Source organism: Microchirus variegatus (assembly GCF_963457635.1).
Source record: "Microchirus variegatus genome assembly, chromosome: 4".
NCBI lineage: Eukaryota > Metazoa > Chordata > Actinopteri > Pleuronectiformes > Soleidae > Microchirus > Microchirus variegatus.
Window position 1 is genome coordinate 32,305,274 of NC_139805.1, and position 27,429 is coordinate 32,332,702.

The 27,429-nt window shown below is 43.7% G+C and overlaps 1 protein-coding gene across 1 annotated transcript; it reads right to left on the reverse strand.

The window, feature by feature from the left end:
* Positions 1-211: 211 nt before the first annotated feature.
* LOC310925513 (insulin-like growth factor-binding protein 3) lies at positions 212-27,429 on the reverse strand (the record flags this gene model as incomplete). Its single annotated transcript, XM_083887484.1, has 4 exons — positions 212-337; positions 17,321-17,440; positions 22,552-22,796; positions 27,051-27,429. 4 exons carry the CDS (start codon positions 27,427-27,429, stop codon positions 212-214), a joined length of 870 nt encoding a protein of 289 aa, XP_083743610.1.

A 27,429-nucleotide genomic window follows, 5' to 3' on the forward strand; every position in this document is an offset into this window, starting at 1 on the left:
GACAGGAGACGGTGGACGCTCGCCGAGGCTCTCCTCCCTCTCTCCTCCCTCTCTCCTCCTCCTTCAAACGTTTACATCAAACAAACATGCAAGAGCAAAGTCGGCTCTATTTCCTTCCTTTCTTACCCTCACTGTCTCTCCCCTCACCCCCTCCCTCCCTCCCTCATTTCGCTGTCCTTCTCTCTCCGTCCACTCGCCGACGTCCGTCCTCTCATTTGCTCTCCAGGTTGTAGCACTGCGTCCCGCCTCGCTCCCTGCCGTCCAGGCCCGGCAGAGGCTGCCCGTATTTGTCCACACACCAGCAGTAGCCCCGCCTCCTGCCTTTGGATGGACGGCACTGCAGAGAGAAGAAAGAAAGAAAGAAAGAAAGAATGGAGGGTTATTTCTTGGGGAAGGGGGGGTGTAATGGTACTTCAAAGTCAGAATAGAGAGGAAAGTTGTGTCTGTGCCTGTGCATGTATGACAGAGGTTATCACTTCGCTGTGAAAACAGATTAGCGTCTCTGGGGCGACGAATTATGATCATGACGCAGCTTTATCAACACGGCCGAGCCTTCAACGTGCACTTGTGTGTTACAATAACACGGAGGAGTCTTTGGTTTGTCTTTGGTGATCTCTGATGCTTGTCGGGAGGCCGAGTCGTGCCTCAGCAGAACTCTTAATAACACAAACATGGCGTTGATCATGGACTGGAATGTTCTGCTGCAGAGTTCTTAATGTGCAGCAGCAGCAGCAGCAGCAACCATTGTACATAATAAACACCGGAGATGAAGCAGCTGCTCGTCCTTCTGAGGAACATGATGATACTTTACTGCATTTACTTGACTTTATTATCTTCCAGTTCTCGTGATGTTGGACGGATGGGGTCCCTTTTTTTTCTAAATTCATCAAAAACTTTGAGTAAACAAAGTCAAACTAGCAACTCCAACAAAACAGACACAGAGGGTCTATGGAGAGAGGATCTAAGGACAGAGGGTCTAAGGACACAGCGTCTAAGGACAGAGGGTCTATGGAAAGAGGATCTAAGGATGGAGGGTCCAACAACAGCAGATCTAACGACAGAGGGTCTAAGGATAGAGGGTCTAAGGATAGAGGGTCTAAGGACAGAGAGTCTAACGATATAGGGTTTAAGGACAAAGGGTCTATGGACAGAGGGTCTAATGACAGAGGGTCTAAGGACAGAGGGTCTAAAGACAGAGGGTCTAAGGACACAGGGTCTAAAGACAGAGGGTCTATGGACAGACGATCTAAGGACAGAGGGTCGATGGACAGAGGGTCTATGGACAGAGAGCCTAAGCACAGAGGGTCTAAGGACAGAGGGTCTAAAGACAGAGGGTCTAAGGACACAGGGTCTAAAGACAGAGGGTCTATGGACAGACGATCTAAGGACAGAGGGTCTATGGACAGAGGGTCTATGGACAGAGGGTCTAATGACAGAGGGTCTATGGACAGAGAGCCTAAGGACAGAGGGTCGAAGGACAAAATTGTGTTTGCAATGTTGGCTAACAAACATAAAAGTGAATCATTTAATGTTTGACTTGCTTTAGCCAAGGTCATTTCTTGAAAAATGCACAGCATGTGCTAAAAAAGTGTGCTCACGTCAGTGCAGTCAGCTGGTGTTGCAGAGCTGCTGCTGCCAAAGCTTATGTAAAAGCATTAAAGCCCTTAACTTCAGCTGAGTCTGTATAATGAGGTCAGAAGTACACTCTTCCTGACACGTTCACTTGTCCTCACCAACAAAGAATAGAAAATGATCAATGTTGATAAGTACAGGTGTCAACAAGGAGTACAGAGCACAGCAGGTGCTGGATTTACACCTGTCAGAGTTCACCGGAGGAAAACTTGAAGGACACAATATGATCTGATCCTTATCCGTCTTAGCTGAGCTTTCCTTTCCTTCATCTTACTCCAGAGAGTCACTGAAAGTTTACAAGAGCCTGGAGGGAAACTGATCGATGCAAAACTGGTTTTGTCTTCTGGTTAAAGATACACTCTATGGACCAAAGTATTGAGACGACGACGATGAGCTTACAAAGTGCTTGATTGCTCTGCTCCCACCTACTTAAAAGCTCTCCTAAAGGCTCATGCTAACTCGACTATTCCGTTCATCAAAGGGTTGTCGTCTGGAGGTGAACAACACCTCGCACAAGAAAATCCAGACTCGTTTCATGGTGGAATGACCCACAGAACAGGGGGGCATCTGTTCTGTCTATCTTCAAGAAGCTCTTGGAAACCCAGCTCTTCAAAGAGCATCTTCTGTCCAAGAACTCCCCTGCACGATCTCATTCTGCACTTGGATCCACCTCGGCACTCTAACCTTCTATCAATCCACTGATCCTATCTCGTGGAGTTCTTCCCAGGACTTCTTCTATCTTCTTTTGTAAGTCGCTTTGTATCAAAGCGTCTGCTAAATGCTAAATGCCCAAACACCTGAATTCAAACATATGGTGTAGCATTGTAGGGGTAACTGTCACGTTAGCATAATTATGTATAACGTAAGCATTAGCAATGGGAAGTGGAATGTAAATAGTTGTAAATAGTCCATGATTTATCCGCTTGTTTATGGATTCCCATGGCTTGTTTACGTCTTCTTCGATTGGGATTTTTTTGGGGATCTGGTACAACGATGTCCAGTTAGCCTGTTTCCGTCTGTTTGGAACAGCATCTGTCATATCGCCGTCATCTTTACCAGCAACTGGAGATCAATACCGATTCCCTGCATCTGAGAATCATTACTAAAAAGGTCTCACAATCATCCAGCACCACGTTGTTGGGGTTCTTACCAACGGGCGGTGGCAAATGATGGAAAAGCAGGTCAGTTTTGATAGAGTGGGGGACAGGGAATGAGTGAGTGAGTGAGAGGCACTGAGTAGGGTAAACACGGAGTTGCTAAAATATTTGCTAAGGCCAGGTCGGGGAGGGGGCTGCAGGGAGACCAGTGGATGCTATTCTGGGATGCTGGCACACACTAAACATCATCTGGAGCTGATTATGGCCCGGCTCGTGCACATGCAGTCACCCATAAATGAGCCGTATGTACTGTACATTACACACACACACACACACACTCCCACCTGCTTACACACACACAAGTGCTCACATGCGTGTAGGCTGCTCGCTAATATCACACGGCGACTTTATGAGCACCGGTTTGGGAACACATGAAACGACGCAGTCTGTCGGAGCTTTAGCGCGGCTCACAGTAATCCTTCTCTTCGTGGGGAGTGGAGACAGATCGGCAAAGGTGAGACAACACCTGTCTGTGTGTAGGGGACAGAGCGCTGTATATACACTACATGGAGTCTGTGAGTGTAGACAGCACGGCTGGGAACACCCGAAGATACGATACCTATAAGGACACCATATAGGATCGTATATTCAGAGGCGCAGTTTGTGAACAGGCAGGGCAGGCAACAGCTTGGGGCCCCGAGCCGATAGGGGGCCCCAGACACTCGGAGCCTGAAGGCTGTTTTTACTGAAATGTGCAGTGACCAGCCGCCTCCCCCTCCCCCTTAAAAAACAATGGGCGATTTGCAATGACATCTCAGTAGGAAACCTCCCTAATGGGGCCCCACCTCACGTTAACCTGTGTGAAGTTATTGTTCTGCAAGTTGGAAAATGAAGAGGATTATTAGCAGTTTTTTCAGTTATTTACAGTATTTTATTGTTCTATATATTTATATTGTTTTATAATGTGGGTTCTTTACAGTGTAATGTATTTTTTTTTAAAGCTATTTATGGCATTTTATTGTTCTTTACATTTATATTTTCAAATACTTTTTTAATTACAAGGTTTTTCCATGTTATTTCATTCATTTTGAAAAAAAAAACATTTTGAACTCATACATTTTTCGTTGGTGTCAGATTATTTGTAACATAATGGTGATGAACACTGGTTGGAAGGAAGGGCCCCCTGGGAATTTTTGCCTAGGGCCCCTACAGACTCTAAAGTCGCTTCTGCGTATATTCCAAAATAGCGAACAAAGGTCATTAAGTGTTGCGCGTGGATGGAGCGTCGCCGTAGCTTGTTTAGCTAACTGAACTCCCTCATCTTCAGCCAGGTAACTTTCATCAATGTAAATATCGTATTGAGCCAATATTTATCCTGATTTATCTCATATTAACAATAATAATAATAAAAATAATAATAATAATAAAAAAAACTCTATAGTAATCAATTCCGCACTTTGCATTACCGTAATTACGCAACAGTCGGTGCTAGCGTGAAAATTTCTACGGTTTCTGAAAGGCTGAGAAGTTGCACGTGTGGTTATAACGGTAATTTCACGTTTCCGTTTTTGGACATTGAGACATTCTGAAAAAATGGCCAAAAGCACTTACTCACAGGTATTTTGGGCCCTTTTTATGGACGTTTTGAAGCTTAGGTGTTAAAGGGTGAAGGACATATTAAGCAATTGTAAAAATATTTCAGCTCATCTCATGCTGGAAAAAGAAGAAGTATAATTTAAGATTTCACGGCTCACGGGATGTGGAACGCTAACGCCTTCAAATGAACGCTGACATCACTCTGCACTCGCACTCATGTTCAAGTCATTGTTTTTTAATTTGAATTCCTACACGCGCGCGTGCAGAGATGAAACGGAACTGTTGATACGCGACAGACATTGCAGGAAGCTGTGCAGAGACAAAGAGAGAGAGACAGACAGACAGACAGGCTTAAGTCTGTGACCAGGTGTCTGTTTCCGGCGTCGTCAACATCCACGCGCAGCCCGAGTGCACGATCAAAGGCAGCTTTATAGAGACAGAGGCCTCTTAAAATACTGTCGGGGGGGGGGGGGGGGGTATCACTGTGTTTTCTCTCTCTTTCTCCTCACGGTGCCATCATCTGAGTCTGCGGCCGGGTTCTATTTACCGCCACCGGCCCATGATGCAGACAAGGCTGCAGAGAGGCTGTGTAGTCGTTGTCCCCCCCTTTAAGGACCTTTTTCTGGTATAAACACAGACCTTGTTTTCGAAAGGAACTTGGGGCTAACTCTTAGATCCAGGTCAGAGATAACACTTTGTTTGTCCAAGTGCGCAGAGAAGAAAGAAGAATAGCATCTTTTCTTGAGGACCAAATCAATTTTAAATCAAAAGGAAGCGAGGACATTTTGTGAAAGTGAGGTGAATTTGCCTGGTGCACACCTTAAACGTCCTGTGCATGGGTTAAGGTCAGGTTAAAGGGATGTGGTTATTCATTTAGTTGTGTTTTCCGTCGGGAATGCACTCACTATGTGTGCGTGTGTGTGTGTGTGTGTGTGTGTGTGTGTGAGAGAGAGAGAGAGAGAGAGAGAGAGAGAGAGAGAGAGAGAGAGAGAGAGAGAGAGAGAGAGAGAGAGAGAGAGAGAGAGAGAGAGTTGAAAAGCCAAAGGAGAGGCGGAAGGGAGAGTAAGAGCAAAATGTGCATGTGTGCATTCCCCCGGTTGCCTGGCTACCTTTGAATTTCCGTTCAGTCTCTCTTTCATCTGTGAACTATTAGCAGTCATCGCAAGCAATCCTTTCTTTATTACTTCAATCCACACACACACACACACACACACACTGTAGCCACTTTGTTTCATAACTTCCTAATGAAGCCTCCGGGGCTTAAAGTAACAATGATCACAAGGGATCAGTGAGTTTGAACTTTGTGTTGTGACAATAGCAGAGCGTTTTTTTCTACAATAATCCAATAATGCGACGTCTTTCTGCAGCATCCTCGTGAAGACTAATATAAAGAGAGAGAATCTGCATGGAAAAGAAAATGAACGACGAGGGAGACGCTCCATCCTGCCAAGTTATTCGGCCTCAGAGGCTTAGGCCAAGGTCTTCAAACTGAACTCAAGCTCAAGGTCCGCTGACCTACAGCAAACTACCAATTCCTTGCTCAACCCTCAATCTCAAAAATGTGCACTCCCTCTAGTGCAAGTGCTGTCCTGATATTCTGAAAAATTAAGTTGAGGGCCAAGTTTAAGGGCTGTATCGCCCTCAATATTGAGATTTTCCGAGACCACCCTTGGGAGCAAGGGCTACCCAGAATGCATTCAGTGTTTTCACATAACAAAGATGGCGCCGAAAGGTGCGCACACGCGATCGTTTGCTATGGTTTACTTTTCAATAAGTCGTGGTGTGTGGTAACTGTCAGCTGAATATGTCCGTGGTTGTGGTATTTGTATGAGTATCATCTTATAACTGACAACCTAATAACTTGACTGACAAACGGATCGTAATAAATAATCCTGACGTAAATGTGTTCTTCTTCTTCTTCTTTTTTGGAGTTGACAGACTGGATGCAGCTTTCCCGTTATTCTGCCCCCTACAGTCTGAAGACGTATCTGCATTTAATTGGTGTCCCATTTCTAAGTGACAAAATAACCCTCAACACTTGGTTTTGAGGGCCAGTTAAGATTAAGGGTTGAGCTTGAGGGTTAAGATAGGAATTGGAATTGGCCCTATGATCTGGATGAATGGAGAACAGATTAAGGTTTAGCTTTGTGGCTAATTGTTAGCTGGTTGTTTTAATCCAACTTGGAAACATTTGATTTAGTACCATTTTAGTCAGACGACCATGTTTACTAGTGCTGGCTACGTTAACGGCATCAACTTTAGCGCACACCGCGCTTCCATGACGACTGACCTGAATGTTTACGTGACTCCCGATTGTTAAAACGAGTCTCTAAAGTAACGCTAAACTTTTAAAACGGAGGCACACATACGCATTACACAGGTACGCTGGTTATTTGTATTTCAATCCAGTTCGACTGTAGGCACGCTAACGGCGCTAACGGAGCTAACTGGTAAACAGTGCCTGGACTCCGGTGCCGCGGCACGTAAACATGACTGTCTGGTTTTAGCTGGCCGACCAGAATAATTTGTATATTTTCCCGATGTCGTGTAAATGTACTATTTCATAAGTAACTCTTATGATACAGCCTGCGGTCCAAAGCTAAAACCCATAAAAATAATAATAATTTTTGAAAATTCAAGCCTGCTGAACTGTGTTTGAAAAATCTTTCCTGGAAATTTCCATTTAATTTAATGACATATCACAATATAGAATTTATTTTGAATGTAAAAGTGCCCAAACCAAAGAAACAAGATTAAAAACACACTACGCCTGTCACTCACACTGATAGTGAGTTACTTATTGAGGTTGTGTATTCTGTCCAGCGGTTAAACGCTGATTTATACTTTCTCTGTGCTTTATATTTATATATCTTTAACATGACATTAGTATTAAGTCCATGAGAAATATGACGCCTTGTGTACCTGCTGTAAATATGAAGACTGTGGAAAAACCTCAGTGTAAAAACTGAGTAACCTGAGCGTTTGCTCCGCATGTGAAGAAGGAATTCTCCCCCGATCTAAATCTTAATCGGAAATTCTCAGCGACAGAGCGAGCTGCAATTTGAAGTGAAAAGCGTGAACAGATTAAGCGTCTCTTAAAAAAAAGCCCCCGGATCAGCTGAGAGCAGCTCCGACGCTGGCCCTGCGTGGTCCACATGGCTCTCACTGGAGAAAAAAAAGCACATTTTGTCCGCGCCATGCGATCATAATGCTACCTTTATGGGGTGTGTATGTGTTTGTGTGTCGTGCGTATGAATGCATGCTCTTGTGATGCTGCTCTTTATAGCTAATAGCAGCACGGCCGGGCTTCACGGGTATTAAAAAGAGCCTGCGCTGACCACAGGATAAACACAAGCTCTTAAAATGCTGTGTGTGTCTGTGTGTGTGAGTGTGTGTGTGCTTGTATTTGTTACCTCTTTAGGACCTTTGCTATCATAAACACTGACCTTGTCAGAACCAGTCGTCCTCACGGAGGCCGAAACCTGCTCGTAATGAGGCAGAACCTCAAATCTGAGGAACCGGTTTAACTTTAGGACGCGTGTTTGAATAGTGCTGAGGTTAAAATAACAGTTTTGACGTCGTCATTTGATGTCATTAAACCGTTCCATGCTCCAGAAATCAATCCATCAATCAATCAATCAGCCATTATATATCAGCATTGGTCAGAGGAAAACTCATATTGTTCGACCACTGGTTAACAAAGCAGCCAGCAACACTGATCCTGAGTAAGAAGCGTCATTAGAATGTCCTGTAAATAAATTGCTTTTGTCCATTTTTCCAGAATAACTTCCAATATCTCTCAGTTATTTACAATTTACTGCCATGTTAATATCTTGTTTTTAACAATTAAAAATGAAGAATAACAAAAAGACTCTTTTTTTGTTCAAAATCTTTTGAATGTTTGTCTCCCAGTGTCCAAAAAGTGGAAAGTATGTGGAGTTCTTCCCACTCACACCTCTCACCGGTGACAATGTTACTGAATACGGTTTCCCAAAACAGTGCAAGTGAAATTACGGTAATAACACTTTGACGGGCAACTTCTCAGCTTTCAGACACCGTTGGATTTCTTCCGATAGCAACGTAATTACGGTGATGCAAAGTGTGCTTGTGCCAAACATCTCGTGTTTTAAAGTAAAAGAGCGCGAGTGTGAATCAAACACAGTAAATCTGTACAGGTGTCTTACTAAAAAAGACATTAGCTGTTCTCCAACGTGCTAAATGGTTTCGATGGAGCCTCAATGTGTAAGACTTTTTGTCTTTGACACTTTCCCTGAGAGGAAAACTGCATTGGGATGATTTAACTACACCGTTTACATTGCGTGACTACATATTATTCGTACATTGTGCATAAAAAAGTATGAATAAATCATAGTTTGAGTTAATTGCTTCAATATATTGTCCATTAAATCAAAAATTAGAGCTGTAGCAGCCTTTTGAGTTAAGATATTGTATACTGATGAATGAATTGTTTGTACAAAGCTCCCATAGAGTGGTCCTGTTGCACATATATGTTAGTTATGGAGGTCTATTTACATACATTAACTCGTTTTTATGGTCAAAAACCTCCTAGTTGCTGTAAACGAGCCGATAGAAATCTCACACCCAGAAGATAGTGTGTGTTGTGATTGGCCAGCAAGCGTAGCGCCTTCCCAACTGTCTTGTGATTGGCCAATACCTGGAAGTGACATAATTAGCACACCAGCTCTCAGAAGCACAGCTCCCCCCTCTGGAACAGTGGATGCACTGCGCCTCATTATCAAAGCATTGTTTTAACAATGTTTAAAAATAGCTTCTTCACGACTCCCCGCCGCAGTCCCTTTTATGACTTTGACCCGGAGTCAGACTCAGAGTCAGAAGACACTGTCGCTCGTGAAACGCCTCCACAACGGACGCTATTCTTCTTCTGCGGTTCATGTACGCAACCGGATGTGCCCGGACTAGTGCCCGGAGCAGGAGGATCTGCTGTTCCGGAGAACCGCTGTTTACGTAACCTGACCAGGGTTTTTTCAGAGATCTCGCTGAGCCCGATATTACAATAAAACACAGCGTTCTCAGCAGTGGCTGAACTGTTTGTTTAGAACCTTCAGGGCTTCTTAAACAAGGTAATGACGCAGATACACACTAAAAAACAGCCTTAATTGGTACTTCCATTCTATGGGAGATTTAAAGGTGCATTATGTAATAAATCTAAAGCAAGTGGACATAAAATCCTCCTAATATGTCACAGAGACTCAGGAATAATGTTCATATAACAAACTGAACTCACCAACAACAACAGCACAGCCAAAATATTTGCATTAAAAAATATGTTTTGCAGACAGCAAAACATGTTTATGTTTTGAAATCATGTTTTGGCATGTGGCGCCACCTACCGCCGTCTACCAATCATTGCAGTCAGTAGAGTCTCAGCTGCCGAGCAACCACGGGTTGCCAGTTACGTCAGAAAACCAAACCTAAAAGACCTCGGTATTTTAAATTTGAGTGTAGTAACCGTTTTTGGCCACATTCTTACATATGGCACCTTTAACTATTGAAAAAGTTCAAAAGTTTTTTGTTCTAAATGCCCCCAAAATCAATGAGCGTACATGGCAAAGACACGGTTCCACATCCTCCAATGAAGAGGATTCAGATTCAGGGAGGGAACAGAGCGAGGGAGAGAGAGACAGAGTGAAAATAGCTGTCTGGGTCCCCTAAGGTTGACCAGTTATTATAAAGCCATTGTGGTCAGTGTGTACGTTTCCACAGATCCTTCTGAGTCACGCTCAATAAGTCAGTCCTTATGGGCCTGGCACTGTGAGGACCCAGAGTGAAGGGGGCACCTGGCTCACATCCTTAACCCAATGCCTCTTCCTCTCACTCCTCCTCTGCACACACACCACTGTTGTCCCGTTCACAACCCTTTTTGCGGGGCGATTCCTGGCCAAACAAGGAAGGGAAAAGCAAGGTGGGCGGAAGGGCAGGAACGGACGGAATGATGGAGCGGGCAGACGGAACAAAAGGGCGGGTGGACGACTCCACGCAGGGCACAATGGGGGTAATGATGGGTGGGCGAAAGAATAAAAGAGACCGAGCACGAGAGTCACGGGGCCAGAGAGAGTTTGAGGGATGTAATGAGTGGATCATTGTTGGGCCTGACCTGGGATACTGAGCCAATTCATATAACTGCTGCTAAAAATAGGCTTCTCTGTCGCTAGCGCTGCTAAACGTCTCCCTTCCTGCAGCAACACGTGTGCACACATGCAGTTGACCCATTAAAATACTCCAATCTATCCAATATAACACTTGGCCATTACATGCTTATTAATAAATAGCTTTGATGCATCAGGTATTCACAGAGAAGGGGAAAATAGCATCATATACACACACATAATCACAGGCTGAATTTACACTGCACGGTGCAAAGTGACCCACTACTGATCGTTTCCTCCCATGGGGGCACAAATCAGATATGACCCATAAAGTACACGGATTCAGACGTGGCTTCAAGCCACAAACGTGCGTACGTGGGAATAAAAATCTGATATGAATCAGATGTGTGCGTCTACAATCTAAGAGGACAGATCGGATGATGAACAGCGAACGCAGACCCCACCCTGAAAGTTTCGTGTTTGTGTCTGAAGGCGTACTTCCTGTGGCCAGTAGGTGGCGCAATGAGTGGCTTTGCAAGTTATCATCATGGACCAATTAGCCATAAAAGAGAGACAAGGGCGGAGGCCTGCTGCATGGCTAGTGGGAATAGAAAATGTGTTATTAAGTGAAATGAATCGGAACGCTCTGAAAACTCAAAATACAAAATGTTTACTAACCATTACCAGGTCAGTAGCTAAGACCACGCTAAGGGTTACCCACCCCCAAAAAAATGCAGAATTCAGATATGGGTAATGTTTCAAAGACAATGTAATAAGCAAGTTGTCTGAAGACCTGAAGTGAAAAATGCAGCCATGAAATCCATCTGTTTAAAGCTCACATAGAGTGGTCCTGTTGCACATATATGTTAGTTATGGAGGTCTAATTACATACATTAACTTGTTTTTATGGTCAAAAACCTCCTAGTTGCTGTAAACGAGCCGATAGAAATCCTCTTTTCTGACGCTGTTCCCCAGCCGCGAGATTTGAGACTTAACTCTCTCACCCAGAAGACAGAGTCTTGTGATTGGGCAGTACCCGGAAGTACACCCGCTCTCAGAAGCGCAGCTCCCCCCCTGGAACGGTGGATGCACTGCTACTCATTATCAAAGCATTGTTTTAACAATGTTTAAAAATAGCTTCTTCACGACTCCCCGCCGCAGTCCCTTTTATGACTTTGACCCGGAGTCAGACCCAGAGTCAGAAGACACTGTCGCTCGTGAAACACCTCCACAACGGACGTTATTCTTCTTCTGCGGTTCAATGTACGCAACCGGATGTGCCCGGACTAGTGCCAGCCCGAGATTACAATAAAACACAGGGTTCTCAGCAGTGGCTGAACTGTTTGTTTAGAACCTTCAGGGCTTCATAAACAAGGTATAGACGCAGATACACACTAAAAAACAGCGTTAATTTGAACTTCGGGTCTAGGTCCGCTTTAACATCATGAGCAGGTAAAGTTCCAATTCCATTTTTCATTTTTATCCCCCATTTTTTCCTTTGAAGCTGAATTACAAAGGATAGTGGTCAGAATCTGGGACACCCCTTCAAGAATGTGGTGTTTTTACTGCAGAATTATACAAAAAAACACCAAAAAAAACAAAGACAAACAACCAAAGCTGTTGTCAGCTATTGTTATATCGCTACCGTGGACAACAGTCATTATTGTCTCCAGCAAAGCAGAGACTCCAGATGCCTGGAAATACTAGTGGACATGTTTTGGTACGAGACTGCACACAAGCTTTGTTGTGGTTAGCATAGCTACACGACTCGTTAACCGACTTGGCTTTATGACGGTGACATTCATTTCCTTGGAATCGCTTTATATGCTGAGGGAAGAAAAAAAAGAAGAAGAATGCCTCTGAAATAAGGCTCAATTTGAACAGTTAGTAACACTGACTCTCGACCTCAACAAGAGTCAGTAGGAGAACCCTTTTTGGCTCCAGGAACCCTTTTGGAGGGTTCCACCAAGAACCCTTTTAAACCCCTTATTCAGGAAAGGGATTTTAAAGGGTTCTCTGGATCAAAATGGTTCTTACTGGAACCATTAGTGTTACCAAGAACCCTTGAAAAACCCTTTTTTCAGGGACAGGGTTATTCAGAAGCAAATGGTTCCAGGTATAACCTCAGCCCTTGTAGAAGGACCCTTTTGGAACCCTTATTTCTAAGAGTGTACGTCTTTAACATGAAATACTGAGGGATGGGGTTAAGTGGTATGAAATGGGATTAAGCCTCAGATTACACCAAACTGTCACTGCAACCTTCTGTCCACTTCACAGAGCGATTGACCTTTGAGTCAGAAATGGAGAAGGAGCAGCATTCTGATTCTGTAACAGCTGTAATTAACACTTTTACCTTCACAACATACAAACAACCTACCCCCCTCCCCCCAACACTCTACCAATGTATTTCTGGACAGTCAGGAAAGCAAATTATGCTGCAGCGAGCAAGTTATACGGTCATTTTGGTCTTGGTTTCTCTTTGGTCATAACAAAAAGCTGTAATTGGTGACCAGTTTCACCAGTTTCTTCAACTTAAAACACAATTTTTTCGGATTCTCTGCCTTCTCTTTGCAGACGGTCTCTCTCCTTGTCATACTCTGCTTGGACGTCTTTACCTGTCGAAAAGATTTTCCCCAACTGGAGATATCACTTTGAAAAGTCCCATCAACAACGTCTACACCTGCCGTCCACTGAAGCTTTCAGACGTATGAAAAGACCCTGCTACTGCAGTTGTGGCCGGAGTGCAGAAAATCCCTGCTCTGTTTTTGTTTCTTTTAACCAAGGCTATTTCTAATTTGTAGTATTTCCTCAAATTAAGCGTAAAATTGCATCTAAGTGGTCATGAGATAAAAGTCTTTTCAGGTTTGTTAATAATAAAAATGGGCGCTTGGGATCGCTTTCATTTCTGGATGTCAACGGCGCGCACAGCTACCACGCCCCACAGAAATTAGGGTTAGGGTTAGCATTTTAGATCAGTGCAATATCAGAGGGCCGATCTTTTCGTGGGAAATTGCGTGTATTTTTAGCCTCAGCTTGGTCAACACGGCACAGCTTTTCTTTGTTTGTCCCGTGGCCGCGTCATTGAGCCCTCTATTACTCTATTAGCCCTTCTCAGTCGCAGAGACTTTTCCAGGAACTCTGAAAATCTTTTTAAGAACTTTGGACCTTTTCCTTTATTTCAACCAGATTAACCTCTTTCCAGTTTCACTACCCCCCCCCCCCCCCCCCCCCAGCTTCCAAAACAGTACCGCACGCACAGTAAACAAGACTCTCTGTTGACAATGGAACTATTGATAAAGATTATTATCGGACTTCATCATCACTTAACATTCAAGGCTACAACTTCTTCCCTGGTTTTAGCAAGCAAACAGGAACGAAGGTGAAAAAAACCACAACAAATACCCAACAAACACTTCCTGTCTGTCCTCCATTTACCGACCTTTAGATCTTAGAGTGAACACCCAAACAAGTCACCCACAAAAGGGACTATAGATGTACACTTCCTTTTCTTTTACTCCTTATATGTCTTTGTCCCTGGTGCTCTTCAAGAATACAAGGCCCATTATGAAAGATGACACTTTAAAACGTCCGCCTTTCAGCGAAAGCAGATTTCGGTCGGAGATACCGAGACACCTTGTGTATCATGTGTATGTTTAAGTCCCTCACTCCTGCACCCTCCTGACCCCTCCATCCCCCTTTTTGCTGCCTTCTTTTCACAGTATTGTCAATCTAAACCAGGACTATTCAACTAAAATTTCCGGAGGGCCAGCTTTTCGGAACTTTTCGTCAACCCCTGTACTACTATTTTGTGTTGTATGTACAGTAAACGGATACAAATACATACAAAATGTTATACATTATTTAGCAACTTATTTATTGAAATAGCTGCTAGTTTTGTGCTAAAAATGTAAGTAACAAAACCACCAACATTCAGGTGCAATACAATTTGCGTATAGTGCAAAAAAGGTCACAGTTACAGTTACAGTACCACCAATATTTGGATAAGGCTCTTACAAAATTAGAGGTAACAATATAAACAACATTAAGGTGCAATGGCCACAAAAGGCAGAAATATAAGCAACAGTACCAATAATATTCAGGTAAAGTTGGCTCGTAGTGCAAAATATTCTGGTACACACATAAGCTGCGTGCAATTACAGCTGTACTAGTATTTGCCAAAAAGGGACGCAAAGTATCACAAAGTGTCGCAAAAAGTGCCAGAAATAGGCTTTTATATAATAATACTTTCATTATTTATGGGTTAATGGGCCATGGGCCGTTCCAAATTGCTTGAAGGGCCGGATCTGGCCCCCGGGCCTTAAGTTGAATAGCCTTGCTCTAGAGTACGGTTCACACAGTATCCTCTTCGCTGTGTTTTTCCGGTCATAAATCTCGGCAACGCACCGTGAAGCCACATCCCCTCCTTGGATGGACACACCGTCCCCCCCCCCTAAATAAAGGGCTGGCACACTGCTGTACTCACACACACATGATTAAACACTTTACTGGTAGGTTTAGGCGAAGATGAAATCCAGGAACTGAACAAGGAAGAGTCTGATTTTAATGAAACGGTAACAATGAAACCAGACTTTTTCTGGGGAAAAAGAGAGTGTGGGAAGGGGGGGTGGAGGGGTGGGATTAGGGGATGATTTTATTCTCTGTGTGTGTGTGTGTGTTCGTGAGTTATGTATGATGGAGTTGGTCTCTGAGTCACGGTGCTGCACGGTTAAGGGGATTTTTCTCGGTGACTCATGTGTTTCTCAGAACAGCGTTTGGATCCCGCTGATAAGACTCCCAACCTCATTTGACAGCTGTATGTCTCAGCAGCGTCCCCTCCCTCCCCTCCCCTCCCCTGCCTCATGACCACCACCACCACCACCACCACCACCACCACAAGCTCCCACCCGGCCCATTCACCACCTTCCCCGCCTCGCCCTTCCTCCCCTCTTGTCAACACATGTCACCCAGCCCCAATTTCAGCTTCGTCCTCCTCTTCCTCCTCCTCCTCTTCTTCTTTTCTTCAGGCCCGTCTCGCAAAACGAGCAGGCCATGGGTGGCCCCGAGTCTGCTGCGCCGCGGACAAGAAAAACTAAACCAGTGACAGCCTGTTTGTGTTTTTTACCTCACCAACAGCACCATTACCACCGCCCCCCCCCCCCCCCCCCCGCCCCCACACACACACACACCTACACACCCTCACCAAAACGACCATCATCAAACAAGCGCCATACATACACTCCCCTGCCGCCACATCTACTGTGCCACACACACTCCCAGACCGCATTCTTACATCCCTACCCCCCACACTCTCCCTCACCACACACGCCCACAAACACACCTGACCGACTTCATTTCCTGTGAGGCTATGAGTCAGACGGCTGCAGTGCATTTACTGGGGGGTAATACATGGTTATTAGCCGTTCTGATAATATAGTGTTGATGTGGCTGTCAGGGCAACCCGAGCTGCACAGAAAAAAAAAAAAACGGGGATTGTGTGTGTGTGTATGTGTGTGTGTGTGTGTTCTTGTACTTGTGGCATACTGAGGACCAGTGAGGGTTTTTAACCAACAAAGTGAGGTCATTTTTACAAAGCGAGGACAGTTTGGCCGGTCCTGACTTTGTTTTCATTGAAACAAAACATAAACGTAAACGTAAACATGAGGTCCTCAATTTGGTACAAAAACAGACTTTTTTGTTCTGGGGCTCCACCTGCACATATTTAATGGTACTGTACCCAGTAGTTCTTATAGATGTCATTCATGAAGTAGATATTTGTTATTGTGTTGATTTATAAAGTGGAAATGCTGGTCCTCACTTTGTCAGCACTTTTACCTGGTCCAGTATGCAGCAAGTACAAGAATGTGTGTGTGTGTGTGTACTTGTGGCATACTGTTCTTGTACTTGTGGCACACTGAGGACCAGTGAGGGTTTTTAACTAACAAAATTAGGTAATTTTTACAAAGCGAAGACATTTTGGCCGGTCCTCACTTTGTTTTCATTGAAACAAAACGTAAACATAAACGTTAACTCTGTTTTTAACAAAGCTCCTCAATTTGGTATGAGGTCATTTTTACAAAGCGAGGACATTTTGGCCGATCCTCACTTTGTTTTCATAGAAACAAAACATAAACATAAATGTAAACTCTGTTTTTTAACAGAGGTCCTCAATTTGGTACAAAAACACGTTTTGCAGTCCTGGTGTTTCACACACGTTTTGCTCTGGGGCTCCACCTGCAGACATTTTATGGTACTGCACCCAGTAGTTCTTTATAGATGTCATTCATGAAGTAGATATTTGTAATTGTCTTGATTTATAAAGTGGAAATGCTGGTCCTCACTTTGTCAGCACTTTTACCTGGTCCTCAGTATGCAGCAAGTACAAGAATGCGTGTGTTTGTGTGTGTGTGTGTACTCGTGGCATACTGTTCTTGTACTTGTGGCACACTGAGGACCAGTGAGGGTTTTTAACCAACAAAATTAGGTCATTTTTACAAAGCGAAGACATTTTGGCCGGTCCTCACTTTGTTTTCATTGAAACAAAACGTAAACATAAACGTTAACTCTGTTTTTAACAAAGCTCCTCAATTTGGTACAAAAACCCATTTTCCAGCCCTGGTGTTTCACACACAAGTAGATATTTGTAATTGTGTTTATATATAAAGTGGAAATGCTGGTCCTCACTTTGTCAGCACTTTTACCTGGTCCTCAGTATGCAGCAAGTACAAGAATGTGTGTGTGTGTGTGTGGAGGATTCTTTGGAAGTTGTTCAGGCATGCGGCGGAGTCTCTCCGCATGTCCTCAGGTGAGGGGAAGACGACGCAGAGACGGTGTGTGAAATAAAGAAAAACAGCAGGGAGAGCCATTCACCTGTTTTTTCTTGTAGAAGCCCTTTCTGTCGCAGTTGGGAATGCGGAAGCCTCTCGGGACGAGCACGTTGCTGATCTTGAGGCTGTTCAGGATGCTCTCCATCTCCCGCCGACACGGCCCCTGGCAACGTGGCAAAGAGAGTTCAAGATATTACACTCTCACCTCAGAGCGACAGAATTTGATCAGAGACATCAAATTAACCTCTTGCACACTGAAATACAGGGGGGTCTGGGAGACGGGGGGGTGCTAGACCCCCCTGATTAACACTCGAGACCCCCTGAAAGCCTCAAAAGCTAAATTTGAGGGGGGTCTAAACTAGTGCTGGACGATTAATGAATTTTATTCATGATTTTGATTTTTGGCTCCTCACGATCATATAAACATTATAATCGAAGAAAAACGATTAATGCGTGTATGTAAATTCCTATGCTAGAAAAACACCTTGAACGCACCCGTGTTACGTGCAGAAGCGTGCGATGTGTGTGGATCAATATTATGAGGAGCAAGAGATTGAAAACACAAAATTTAAAGGAGCCATATGTAAGAATGTGGCCAAAAACGGTTACTACATTCAAACTCAAAATACCGAGGTCTTTTAGGTTTCGTTTTCTGACGTAACTGGCAACCTGTGGTTGCTCGGCAACTGAGACTCTACTGACTGCAATGATTGGTAGGCGGCGGTAGGTGGCGCCACATGTCAAACCATGATTTCAAAACATAAACATGATATGCAGTGTGCAAAAAAATTTTTTTAATGCAAATATTTTGTCTGTACTGTTGTTGTTGGTGAGTTCAGTTTGTTATATGAACATTATTCCTGAGTCTCTGTGACATATTAGGAGGATTTTATGGCCAGTTGCTTTAGATTTATTACATAATGCACCTTTAAAGTTGAGTTTTGGTTGTTCAATAAATACTCACGTTTTGAAATCAATGAATATCGTGTCTATTAATCATGATTTCAATATCAGTCAAAAATAATTGTGACTCATATTTTTGCCATAATCGTCCAGCCCGAGTTTAAACATGTTACAGTGTAATTGAAAAACATGTTTTTTTTCCCCCTAAAGATCGTTGTCATTTCAGTTTTCCATATATGATCTACATACATAATACACTTTGCATGCTTTCTTATCCTTTATAACTAGACAAAATGTAAATTATTGTATTTGTAATTTTGTATTTTTTGTGTTTTAATGAATTGCTTTCCAAATGGCACTGTGGAAAAGGCCCACACAAGCCCACATCTGACAGGGAAGATAGCCAATACTGCAGCGTGGCACCAACAAATGGGAGATTGACCCCCACCTGATTATTAATGGGTATTTCGCACACTGCTCCTGCACCATTTCCTCCATTAATGTTGCATCTAAGTAATCAGGGGAATTATTTTTCCACCCTATATTAGGTGAACCCTGTTCCTAGTAAAGTGGCAGAGTTGGCACCCGGTGTGGTGCTTTCAGAGATGGTATTCTTCAAATCTTGGTTCAGTCCGGTTATTCTCCTCTTACCTCTGGCATCAACAGAGGTATTTTCATCCAGAGAGAACGACTGCTCGCTGGATATTTGATCCTTTTCAGTCCATTCCTGAAATATTCAGACAGCCTCGCCGAACACAAAACAACCCCACCACGTTACAGAGTCATCGGCAGGTCGTCATAGGTGACTGTGTCTTAATATGACCAGCACTGGATCACGAGCTTCTGCTCAGGTTCTAATGAAGTGACTGATCCTCTTTGGTCTTTTTCTTGAAATTGCTTTTTTTGAGATGTTTGTGCGTGAAAATCCCAGTAGACATAATCAGACCAACGACTATGCCACATTCAAAGTAATTTAAATCGCCTTTCTTCTTCAATCCGATGCTCAGTCTTGGTCAAAAAATGGCTGCTGAGTGTGCGTGTCGTCAAACTCTGCTTTTGTTTAATTCCCCCCCGGAGGTTGTCAACATTGGTACGGTCATAACTTTTACAGCCACAACATCACACTAAAATTTAAAATACTCAAAACGACCCAAAATCTTTGTCTGACGTGATTGGCGCTTGCAGAAAACTGTGATTAAACTTAAATAAAATGATATTTGGTCAATCTGCAGTGATTTAACCCACTGTTCGGTCCACATTGTTGAGGTAAAGTGGTACCTTCTTTAACACACTGTAGGAGAGCGTGTCATTTCTATAATAATGCTGTTTAAAAAATTATCGCAGATAGCCCGAAGGGTCCTGGTGGAGCTTTAGACCGCAAATTGCTCTGGAGCACAATGTTTTGATGAGAGATTCCCCACACTGTTTGTGTCTTGTGTTTTTCCTGTGCATGTACACATGACTACCACCTACCATGGGTTGACAGGACCAGGGTGGCCGAGACATTATACAGTAGCTACTATGGAGAGCCAGCAGTCAGTCTGCAGTCAGTTAATTCCAACAAATTAGCTCAGCAGGTGATTTCACTGATGAGCTCCACCTTCATTAGGAGTGCTAATCAGTGGGTGGCCTTAAAAAGATAAAATGAATGGTGCCCAACAGCTTCATCGTGCTCACCCTGAAAGTGAAGCATTCCTGTTTGTTTTGCGTTTTTTCCTGTTTACATCGATTCCGTCTCTGGTTTTTATCTTATTTCTTTTATTGCCCTGGGTGTCATGTGACTCACATTGTTTACTCCACCATGTTGGCAGGAAAAGCTTCTGCAGTGGCAGTTTCAAGCCGTCGCTTCAATTCACTGTGAATTGTAAATCCACAGGGTTTAAACACTATATTGCAGAAGTTAGACTGCGTACTGTACTGTATATCTGACTGTGATATTGATTATATGAAGTGATCAGTATGGTTGATATGCCAGCGATCCAACTCTGCTGTCTCTCAGGTTCTTAAGTTTGCTCGTCACCTTGTACATTGGAGGAAGGGCGTCCATCTCCACTGTTTTCAGCTTTAACATCGTGCTAGCTGTTAGCATGTCGGGCGTCATTCTTCTTAGTCGTCCTCCATCCATTGACTTTGAAATATCAAATGGTGCCATATGTAAGAATGTGGCCAAAAACGGTTACTACATTCGAACTCAAAATTCCGAGGTCTTTTATGTTTCGTTTTCTGACGTAACTGGCAACCCGTGGTTGCGCGGTAGCTGAGACTCTACTGACTGCAATGATTGGTAGACGGCGGTAGGTGGCGCCACATGCCAACACATGATTTCAAAACATTAAACATGATTTGCAGTCTGCAAAATATTTTTTTTAATGCAAATATTTTGTCTGTACTGTTGTTGTTGGTGAGTTCAGTTTGTTATATGAACATTATTCCTGAGTCTCTGTGACATATTAGGAGGATTTTATGACCAGTTGCTTTAGATTTATTACATAATGCACCTTTAAGATGGAAGCGCGTGACACTGGTCTCCTTGTTAGTCCAAAAATATGAACCGGCCTGAATTTCGCCATGTTTTTGTCGACTGTTGTATAATTCTTCTGTGTATTACACAGGGTCTCTGCAGGTTTCAACAATTTAAGACTTTTTAAGACTTTTTTTAAGACCATAATGAATACAATTTAAGACCCATTTCACATCCACAATGGCAAAAAAGTTCAAAAGATATGAAGGAAATTTAGAGTTTTCTCCGCTGCTATGCTAAGCTGTAACACACCGCAGTGCGCACAGCACACTAGCTAGTGGTGCTCGGTAAATTCCCACCGGGCAGCACAGGTGGCCTACTTTAGTTCCGTGTTGTAGTTCTGTTATCGCATCATCAAAAATAGAAACATTTCAAACCGAGACCAAAGTTTATGCATTTTTTAAATAAAAGTAAGTTCATAGATTAAGGGTTAGGGTTAGACCTTTAAAAAATTCTATTTAAGACCTTTTAGGAGATTTTAGGAGAATTTAAGACATTTTAAGGCCTTAAATTCAAATTATTCGATTTAAGACTTTTTAAGACTTTTTTAGTCAGAGAATTCTTTTCTTTTTTTTTTTCCAAAGGTCATTTAAACAAACAAACAAAAAAAGTAAAAATAAATAAATAAATAATAATCCAACTTTCATTAATTTGGTCTTTTTGAACTTTTTAAGTCATTCACATTTTCATTCTGGTGTATTTTAATCAGAGCTGCAATTCAGTTGTTTTGCTTTGTAGTTCCTCCCTTATCTTCTGTTGCTTACTTCCTGTTTTACTTTGAAGCATTACTTCCCCCTGTATATCTGTGAAGCTTTACTTCCTGCTCTTGTTTTCACTGATTACCCACACCTGTTGTTAACTGGTGCTACTTTCCTCGTCGACTGCGTTCTCACTGTTTTACTTTGGCCTTTGGTTTGTTGTAAGTGTTTTCCAGCATTTTATTTTGACCCTGCCTTTTTAATATGTGTTTTTCTGGATTATGTTTTCTTTGTTTGACTGCTCACCTCTTTGTAAGCTACCACTAGCTTTATGGTAGCTAGCTAGCTAGCAAGCAAAAGGCTACCAAGCTAACAGATGACACTACTAGGATTCAGCCTCAACATTCAAGACTTTTGTTTATTATTTAAGCGTTTACAAATATTCAGTAGCTAATATTAGGGCTGGGCATTATTTCAGTATCTAACTTTAATCCAAATTAACATAACAAAGGTTCAATATACGCTAATATAGAGCTGCAACTAAGGATTATTTTCATAACTGATTAAACTGTTGATTATTTTTCATCGATTAATCCAGTAATGTTTTTGTCAACAAGCGAAAATGATTCACATTTAATGATTTCTTTTAATATTCACATTTAAGACGCTGAAACAATCAGAAATGTTGTTTTAATAATGAAAAAATATTCAAAATAGTTGACGATTAATTTAGCAATCGAGTACTTGTTTTAGCTCTACATTGATGTACTGTTTACACGTTGCATAAATGCACTGGTTTGTTGTTTTCTGCCCATAAAGAAGTTTGAAAGCACAATTAACTAGTTATTTAATCCAATATTATAACTATTGATGTTGACTAATCTGAAGATTTTTATCATCCAGCCCCACTGCTAGAGCTAACAACTAGAGCTACTATTTTGCAGCATATATGTTTTTATTTAAAGGTCCAGTGTGTAAGAATTACCATAACATTTAATGGTGAGACAGCCTCTGTTTGTTTTTTTCTAGTCACGGTGTTACAAGATAGCAACCTCCACGTAGCAATGTTAGCATATAATGTGCTGTAGCTTCTGCAGTCATACTAGGACAAAACACAATGTCTATATGAATGAACCTCTGCATGTGACTTACATACTCCATCTCCCTCTTGTTCTCCAGGGAGAAGTTGTGCATGTCCATGATGGCTCCTCCCGACACGGACTCCACCTTGTAGCTCTGCGTCTTCTTGTTGTCGTCTTTCTCGATCAGCTTGTTGTTGTGCAGCGTCGGCCTGGTGTCCACCGACCCGCGGCCCTTCGCGGTCGACGCGCCGGGCAAAAGCGTCATTGTCTGGGTCGCGTTGGCACTGCTGTCCACCTGGTTTCCACCGCTCTTGTCTGTGTGGGCAAAGGTAAGCAAGTTTAAAGACGATACTACTACTACTACTAATACTATACTCTGTAAAACTCCCAAAAACGTACATTTGAAAAATCCAAACATTAGTAATGGACAACAATATCAGAATTTGATTAAAGGTGCCATATGTAAGAATGTGGCCAAAAATGGTTACTACATTCAAATTCAAAATACCGAGGTCTTTTAGGTTTGTTTTCTGACGTGACTGGTAACCCGTGGTTGCTCGGCAGCTGAGACTCTACTGACTGCAATGATTGGTAGACGGCGGTAGGTGGCGCCACATGCCAAAACATGATTTCAAAACATAAACATGATTTGCAGTCTGCAAAATATTTCTTTTAATGCAAATATTTTGGCTGTACTGTTGTTGTTAGTGAGTTCAGTTTGTTATATGAACATTATTCCTGAGTCTCTGTGACATATTAGGAGGATTTTATAGCCAGTTGCTTTAGATTTATTACATAATGCACCTTTAAAAACCTGCGTTATATTTAACGACCCAACTGATGACTTCTTCTTTGGAAAAATGAATTGCATCCTGACTGTAAGATGTTTTTAGCCCAGAATCGTTGCCTTTCCGAAGAATTGACTCATGGGAAATCTGGTCGTGGACATATTTTTTGAAGACTTATGACAGCCATTGTTGAAGGATCTTTTTGGGGATGATTAGCGGGAGATTCATGATACTGGTTATGGGCTTTCATGTCTCAAAAATGCCTGTGGAACTCTGGTTATTTTGTTGTTGCTGTGTTTTTTCCTGTTTTGTACGTCGGTTTGTTCTTTTAAAGTTCAGTTCCATTGTGTTTTGATTGTTCCTGTTTACATATTACGCAATCAGCGAGCGTGTATGTGTGATATACGGCGCGTAAATATCAAGTGACAGGAAAGGAAGAGACGGCAGCCTTGATGCAGAGAAAAAGCACCGAAATCCAACACAGTCCCTGGAGTTCTCTCGCTAATCTAGTTGTTGATGCCCCGCCACCGCAAAACAAAACAAAAATCACATCAGAGCGAAAACTAATCCGTGAGGTCAATGGAGTTTTCCGCAGAGCTCAAGAGAACGGATTGTTTTGAGGCACAGATCTGGGGGTAAAGGATGCAAAAAAACCAAAAAACTCTTGCAGCTTTTAAGTTTCCCAAGAGCTAAATTGGTCTGCAGGATTCTTCAACCCCAAAGAAGGACCTGAGGGGAACCAGGACTCTTCCAAGTGATCACTCACTGCTGAAACTGAACATTTTCAACCAAGAACATCCAGGAACTTCCACACATGAAATCACCTAAAGGACTGTGAGAAACTGGCGAAATCAAGGTGAACCAAACTGCTGAACTCCATCATCTGCTCATCATCTGATGATTCAGAGGCCATTAATTATGAATGAAAACCTGATCAGAACATGCAGGGACGTCAGAATCACACATGGAAGTGTCCAAAGCTTCTAGCAATGGAAACAAAAGGTCTGATGGAGCATTCTTGACTTGCCTAAAAGTGGCCTGTTTTAAGCAGACAAAATAGAGTTAGCTCATTGCCTTGTGGGCGCTTTGGAGCCAGAAACTAAGCCAAGTAATAAACAGATGCACGACAATTTTCATATCCACAAGTTTTCCGCAGTGTGCAGACCAAGAGATAGACTCTATACAGAGGCTTTTTAGGTGATCGGAGGCTAAACGTGGAGCGGAGGTTAGGGCTGTTCGAGGTAAAGTGGCGAGATAAGGGAACACATTTATTAATAGCCGGCCATGGAGCTGGCAAAGATTCCTGTCAAATCGTCGAAGACAGACAGAGTGGGGACTGTCTGACCGAGAGGACGAGGAGGAGGGGGGTACTGTCCCTAATATAGGACAGGACCAGTCTGCTGACCATGTGCCACCCCGGTCTGCCACACCAACACAAGCCACAGTCAAGGAAGCCGACTGGGCTCAGAAAACGATGTCCCAGAGAGACGCGGGGACGATGGGAACACACACACACACACACACACACACACACACACACACACACACACACACACACACACACACACACACACACACACACACACACACACCCAAACACAGTCTCAAACCGATAACTCGAAGCAGATTTTGTGTTCGAGAGCCTGCGGTGACGGTGGCGGACGGGCAATGTAGGCGTGTAGGCTGGTGTGGGCAGGCAGGCTGGCAGCCCACCCTTCCTCCATGACCACCTGATCAATTAGCGATGTGGTGGGGCTCCACAGTCTCTCCCATGCTTCACCAGAACTTAGAATAACAACGCGGATGTCGGCAACGACATCGACTGCATCGAGACTGCGAGTCGGTAAAGGCAACAGATGCTCCGTGTGGTTTTCCCAGAACTTGGCTAAAAACAAAGAAAAAAGTCCATGAATGTCCAAATATATATATATATATATATATGTATATATGTATAAAAACATAGTGGACCTTGTTCAAATACATGACTTTTTGTCAATATAAACTTTATGTAACCTCTCCAAGGAAGTCTGGAGTGTTTTAGATAAACATGTTGCGCAATTTGTTTGTATAATGGCACAGGAGTAAACAGCACAAACTGCGGTCAGGAGAGCTTGTTAATGTCTGGGAGGAGGAGAGGCTGCTCTGGAGCTGGGAAACTGATGGTGGTGGAAACCACCGAAGCTGCACTGACGCACTGCGACCAACAGGGGCGCTCGGGACCATTTCCCCCCCCTGTCCCTGGGCGGTGGTATTTCTGCTGTTATTGATTGTGAGCTGCGTCACAGACTCCGTGCAGGCTGCACATGGTGAGAAATCAACATAAACAGAGAGCAGAGAGAGAGACGTCTGTGTGCACTCAGACATGTTTGACCTCATGAGGTGAGGTCCAAAAAAAGGTAGTTGCTGGTCTACAAGTGTGTGTGCGTGTGTGTGTGTGTGAGTGACAATGTGACTGCTGAGTGCTTGCACACCACACATCGCTGTGGCCAAAGCAAACAACCAGGAATTAGAAAACACACACACACACACACACACACACACACACACACACACACACACACACACACACACACACACACACACACACACACACACACACACACACACACACACACACACACACAGAGGCTCCTGGAGGCCTTGTGACGTCACCAGTGGCCAAACACACAGCAGTGTGTGTGTGTGTGTGTGTGTGTGTGTGTGTGTGTGTGTGTGTGTTCACATGGAGGTGGCATGTGTGCCGTTTCACCGGTGTGAGGTGAGCAGCATGCATCCATTCACATGAAACACACTTTTTTTTTTTGTGTGTGTGTGCGTGTGTATACACACACACACACAGCTGTGACATGGACTAGTAAAGCTCTTTTCATTCTGTGCACAAATACCCATGAGGTTTATTTGGAAGGAAAATGGGGACAGAGCAGGAGACATGGACGAGGTCTGCCCTCAGCCTCGGCTGAATACTGTATACTTACAGTATGTATGTGGCATTGCTTAACTATTGGTTTGAGAGAGCCAGTCTCTCTCTCTCTCTCTCCCTCCCTGTGTGTGTGTGTGTGTGTGTGGTGGTTTTTGTAACCTAAGGTATAAACACTAACTTTTTCAGGACCTCGTTTGGTCCAAAGTCTGCTCCTAAAGAGGCAGAACCACACTCTGGTGATGGGTTAAAGTCAGGGTTGAGCATTAACTGGATATGGTTAACTCTTTGATTGTGTTGCCCTAAAATGATGCAGAGTCCTGACATGAATAGCAAACCTGTGCGTGTGTGTGTGTGTGTACATCCTATCCATATAGATTTATTTGGCATTTTACGCACGATGGCTCGAGTCTTTTGCGCACACTGCAGAGCACTGGGTAACGATTCATTTCTGCGCATAAACACTCTCCTCTCCAAACTTTCATTGGATTTGTTTAACCCCAAAATTAACAGATCACTGTGCAATGTCAGGCCTCCCCTCTAAAAACTAAAACCCCGCGGTCAGGGATCGGGTGGCTGACATGCGTCTGCAGAGCAGCTCCTGTCTCTTTCTGCCTTTTATATCTTAAGTAGATCAGATTAGGCACCTTTATCTGGTCCACTATCACTAATCTGTGTTTTACATGAGCAGGGAACTCCCCCCCACACCCCCGGCTTTGGTCAGCAAAGGAGCGCTACCAGCATCGGGAGCGCGCCTGTCATGTATCCACCGAATAACAAACCCAAACATAGGCTCCACGCTAAAGCCGCGCGGTGCTATTTAAAGACAATAAATTGACGCAGGAGAAAACACGAACTCTTTACCTTGTTTTCTGAAAGTGCAGTATATCGTGCGTGGCTTGGACGGCTTGGACGGCTTGGACACGGCTGGTGTGCACACTCCTCGTCCCTCCAGCAGCGCCTGCAGAGGTCGGCTCTCCCCGGGCTGGTGTCGGCAGCTCAAGCCGGAGCCGCAGCGCGCCGTGTACACTCCACACGCATGTCCCTTGCCGAGGGCGCACGTCATGCAGCAGCCGCAGCCGGGCTCCCTCATCCGCTCCGCGCAGTCCTTTGGCAGGGGCTTGCACTGCAGCAGCGCCCCGTCGTCGCACGGCTCACACCGGACCACCGGCCCCACGGCGTCGGCGAGCCGGGCGAGCGCGGCCAGCGCGGCGGCGAAGCAGAGCACGCAGAGAGCGGGCAT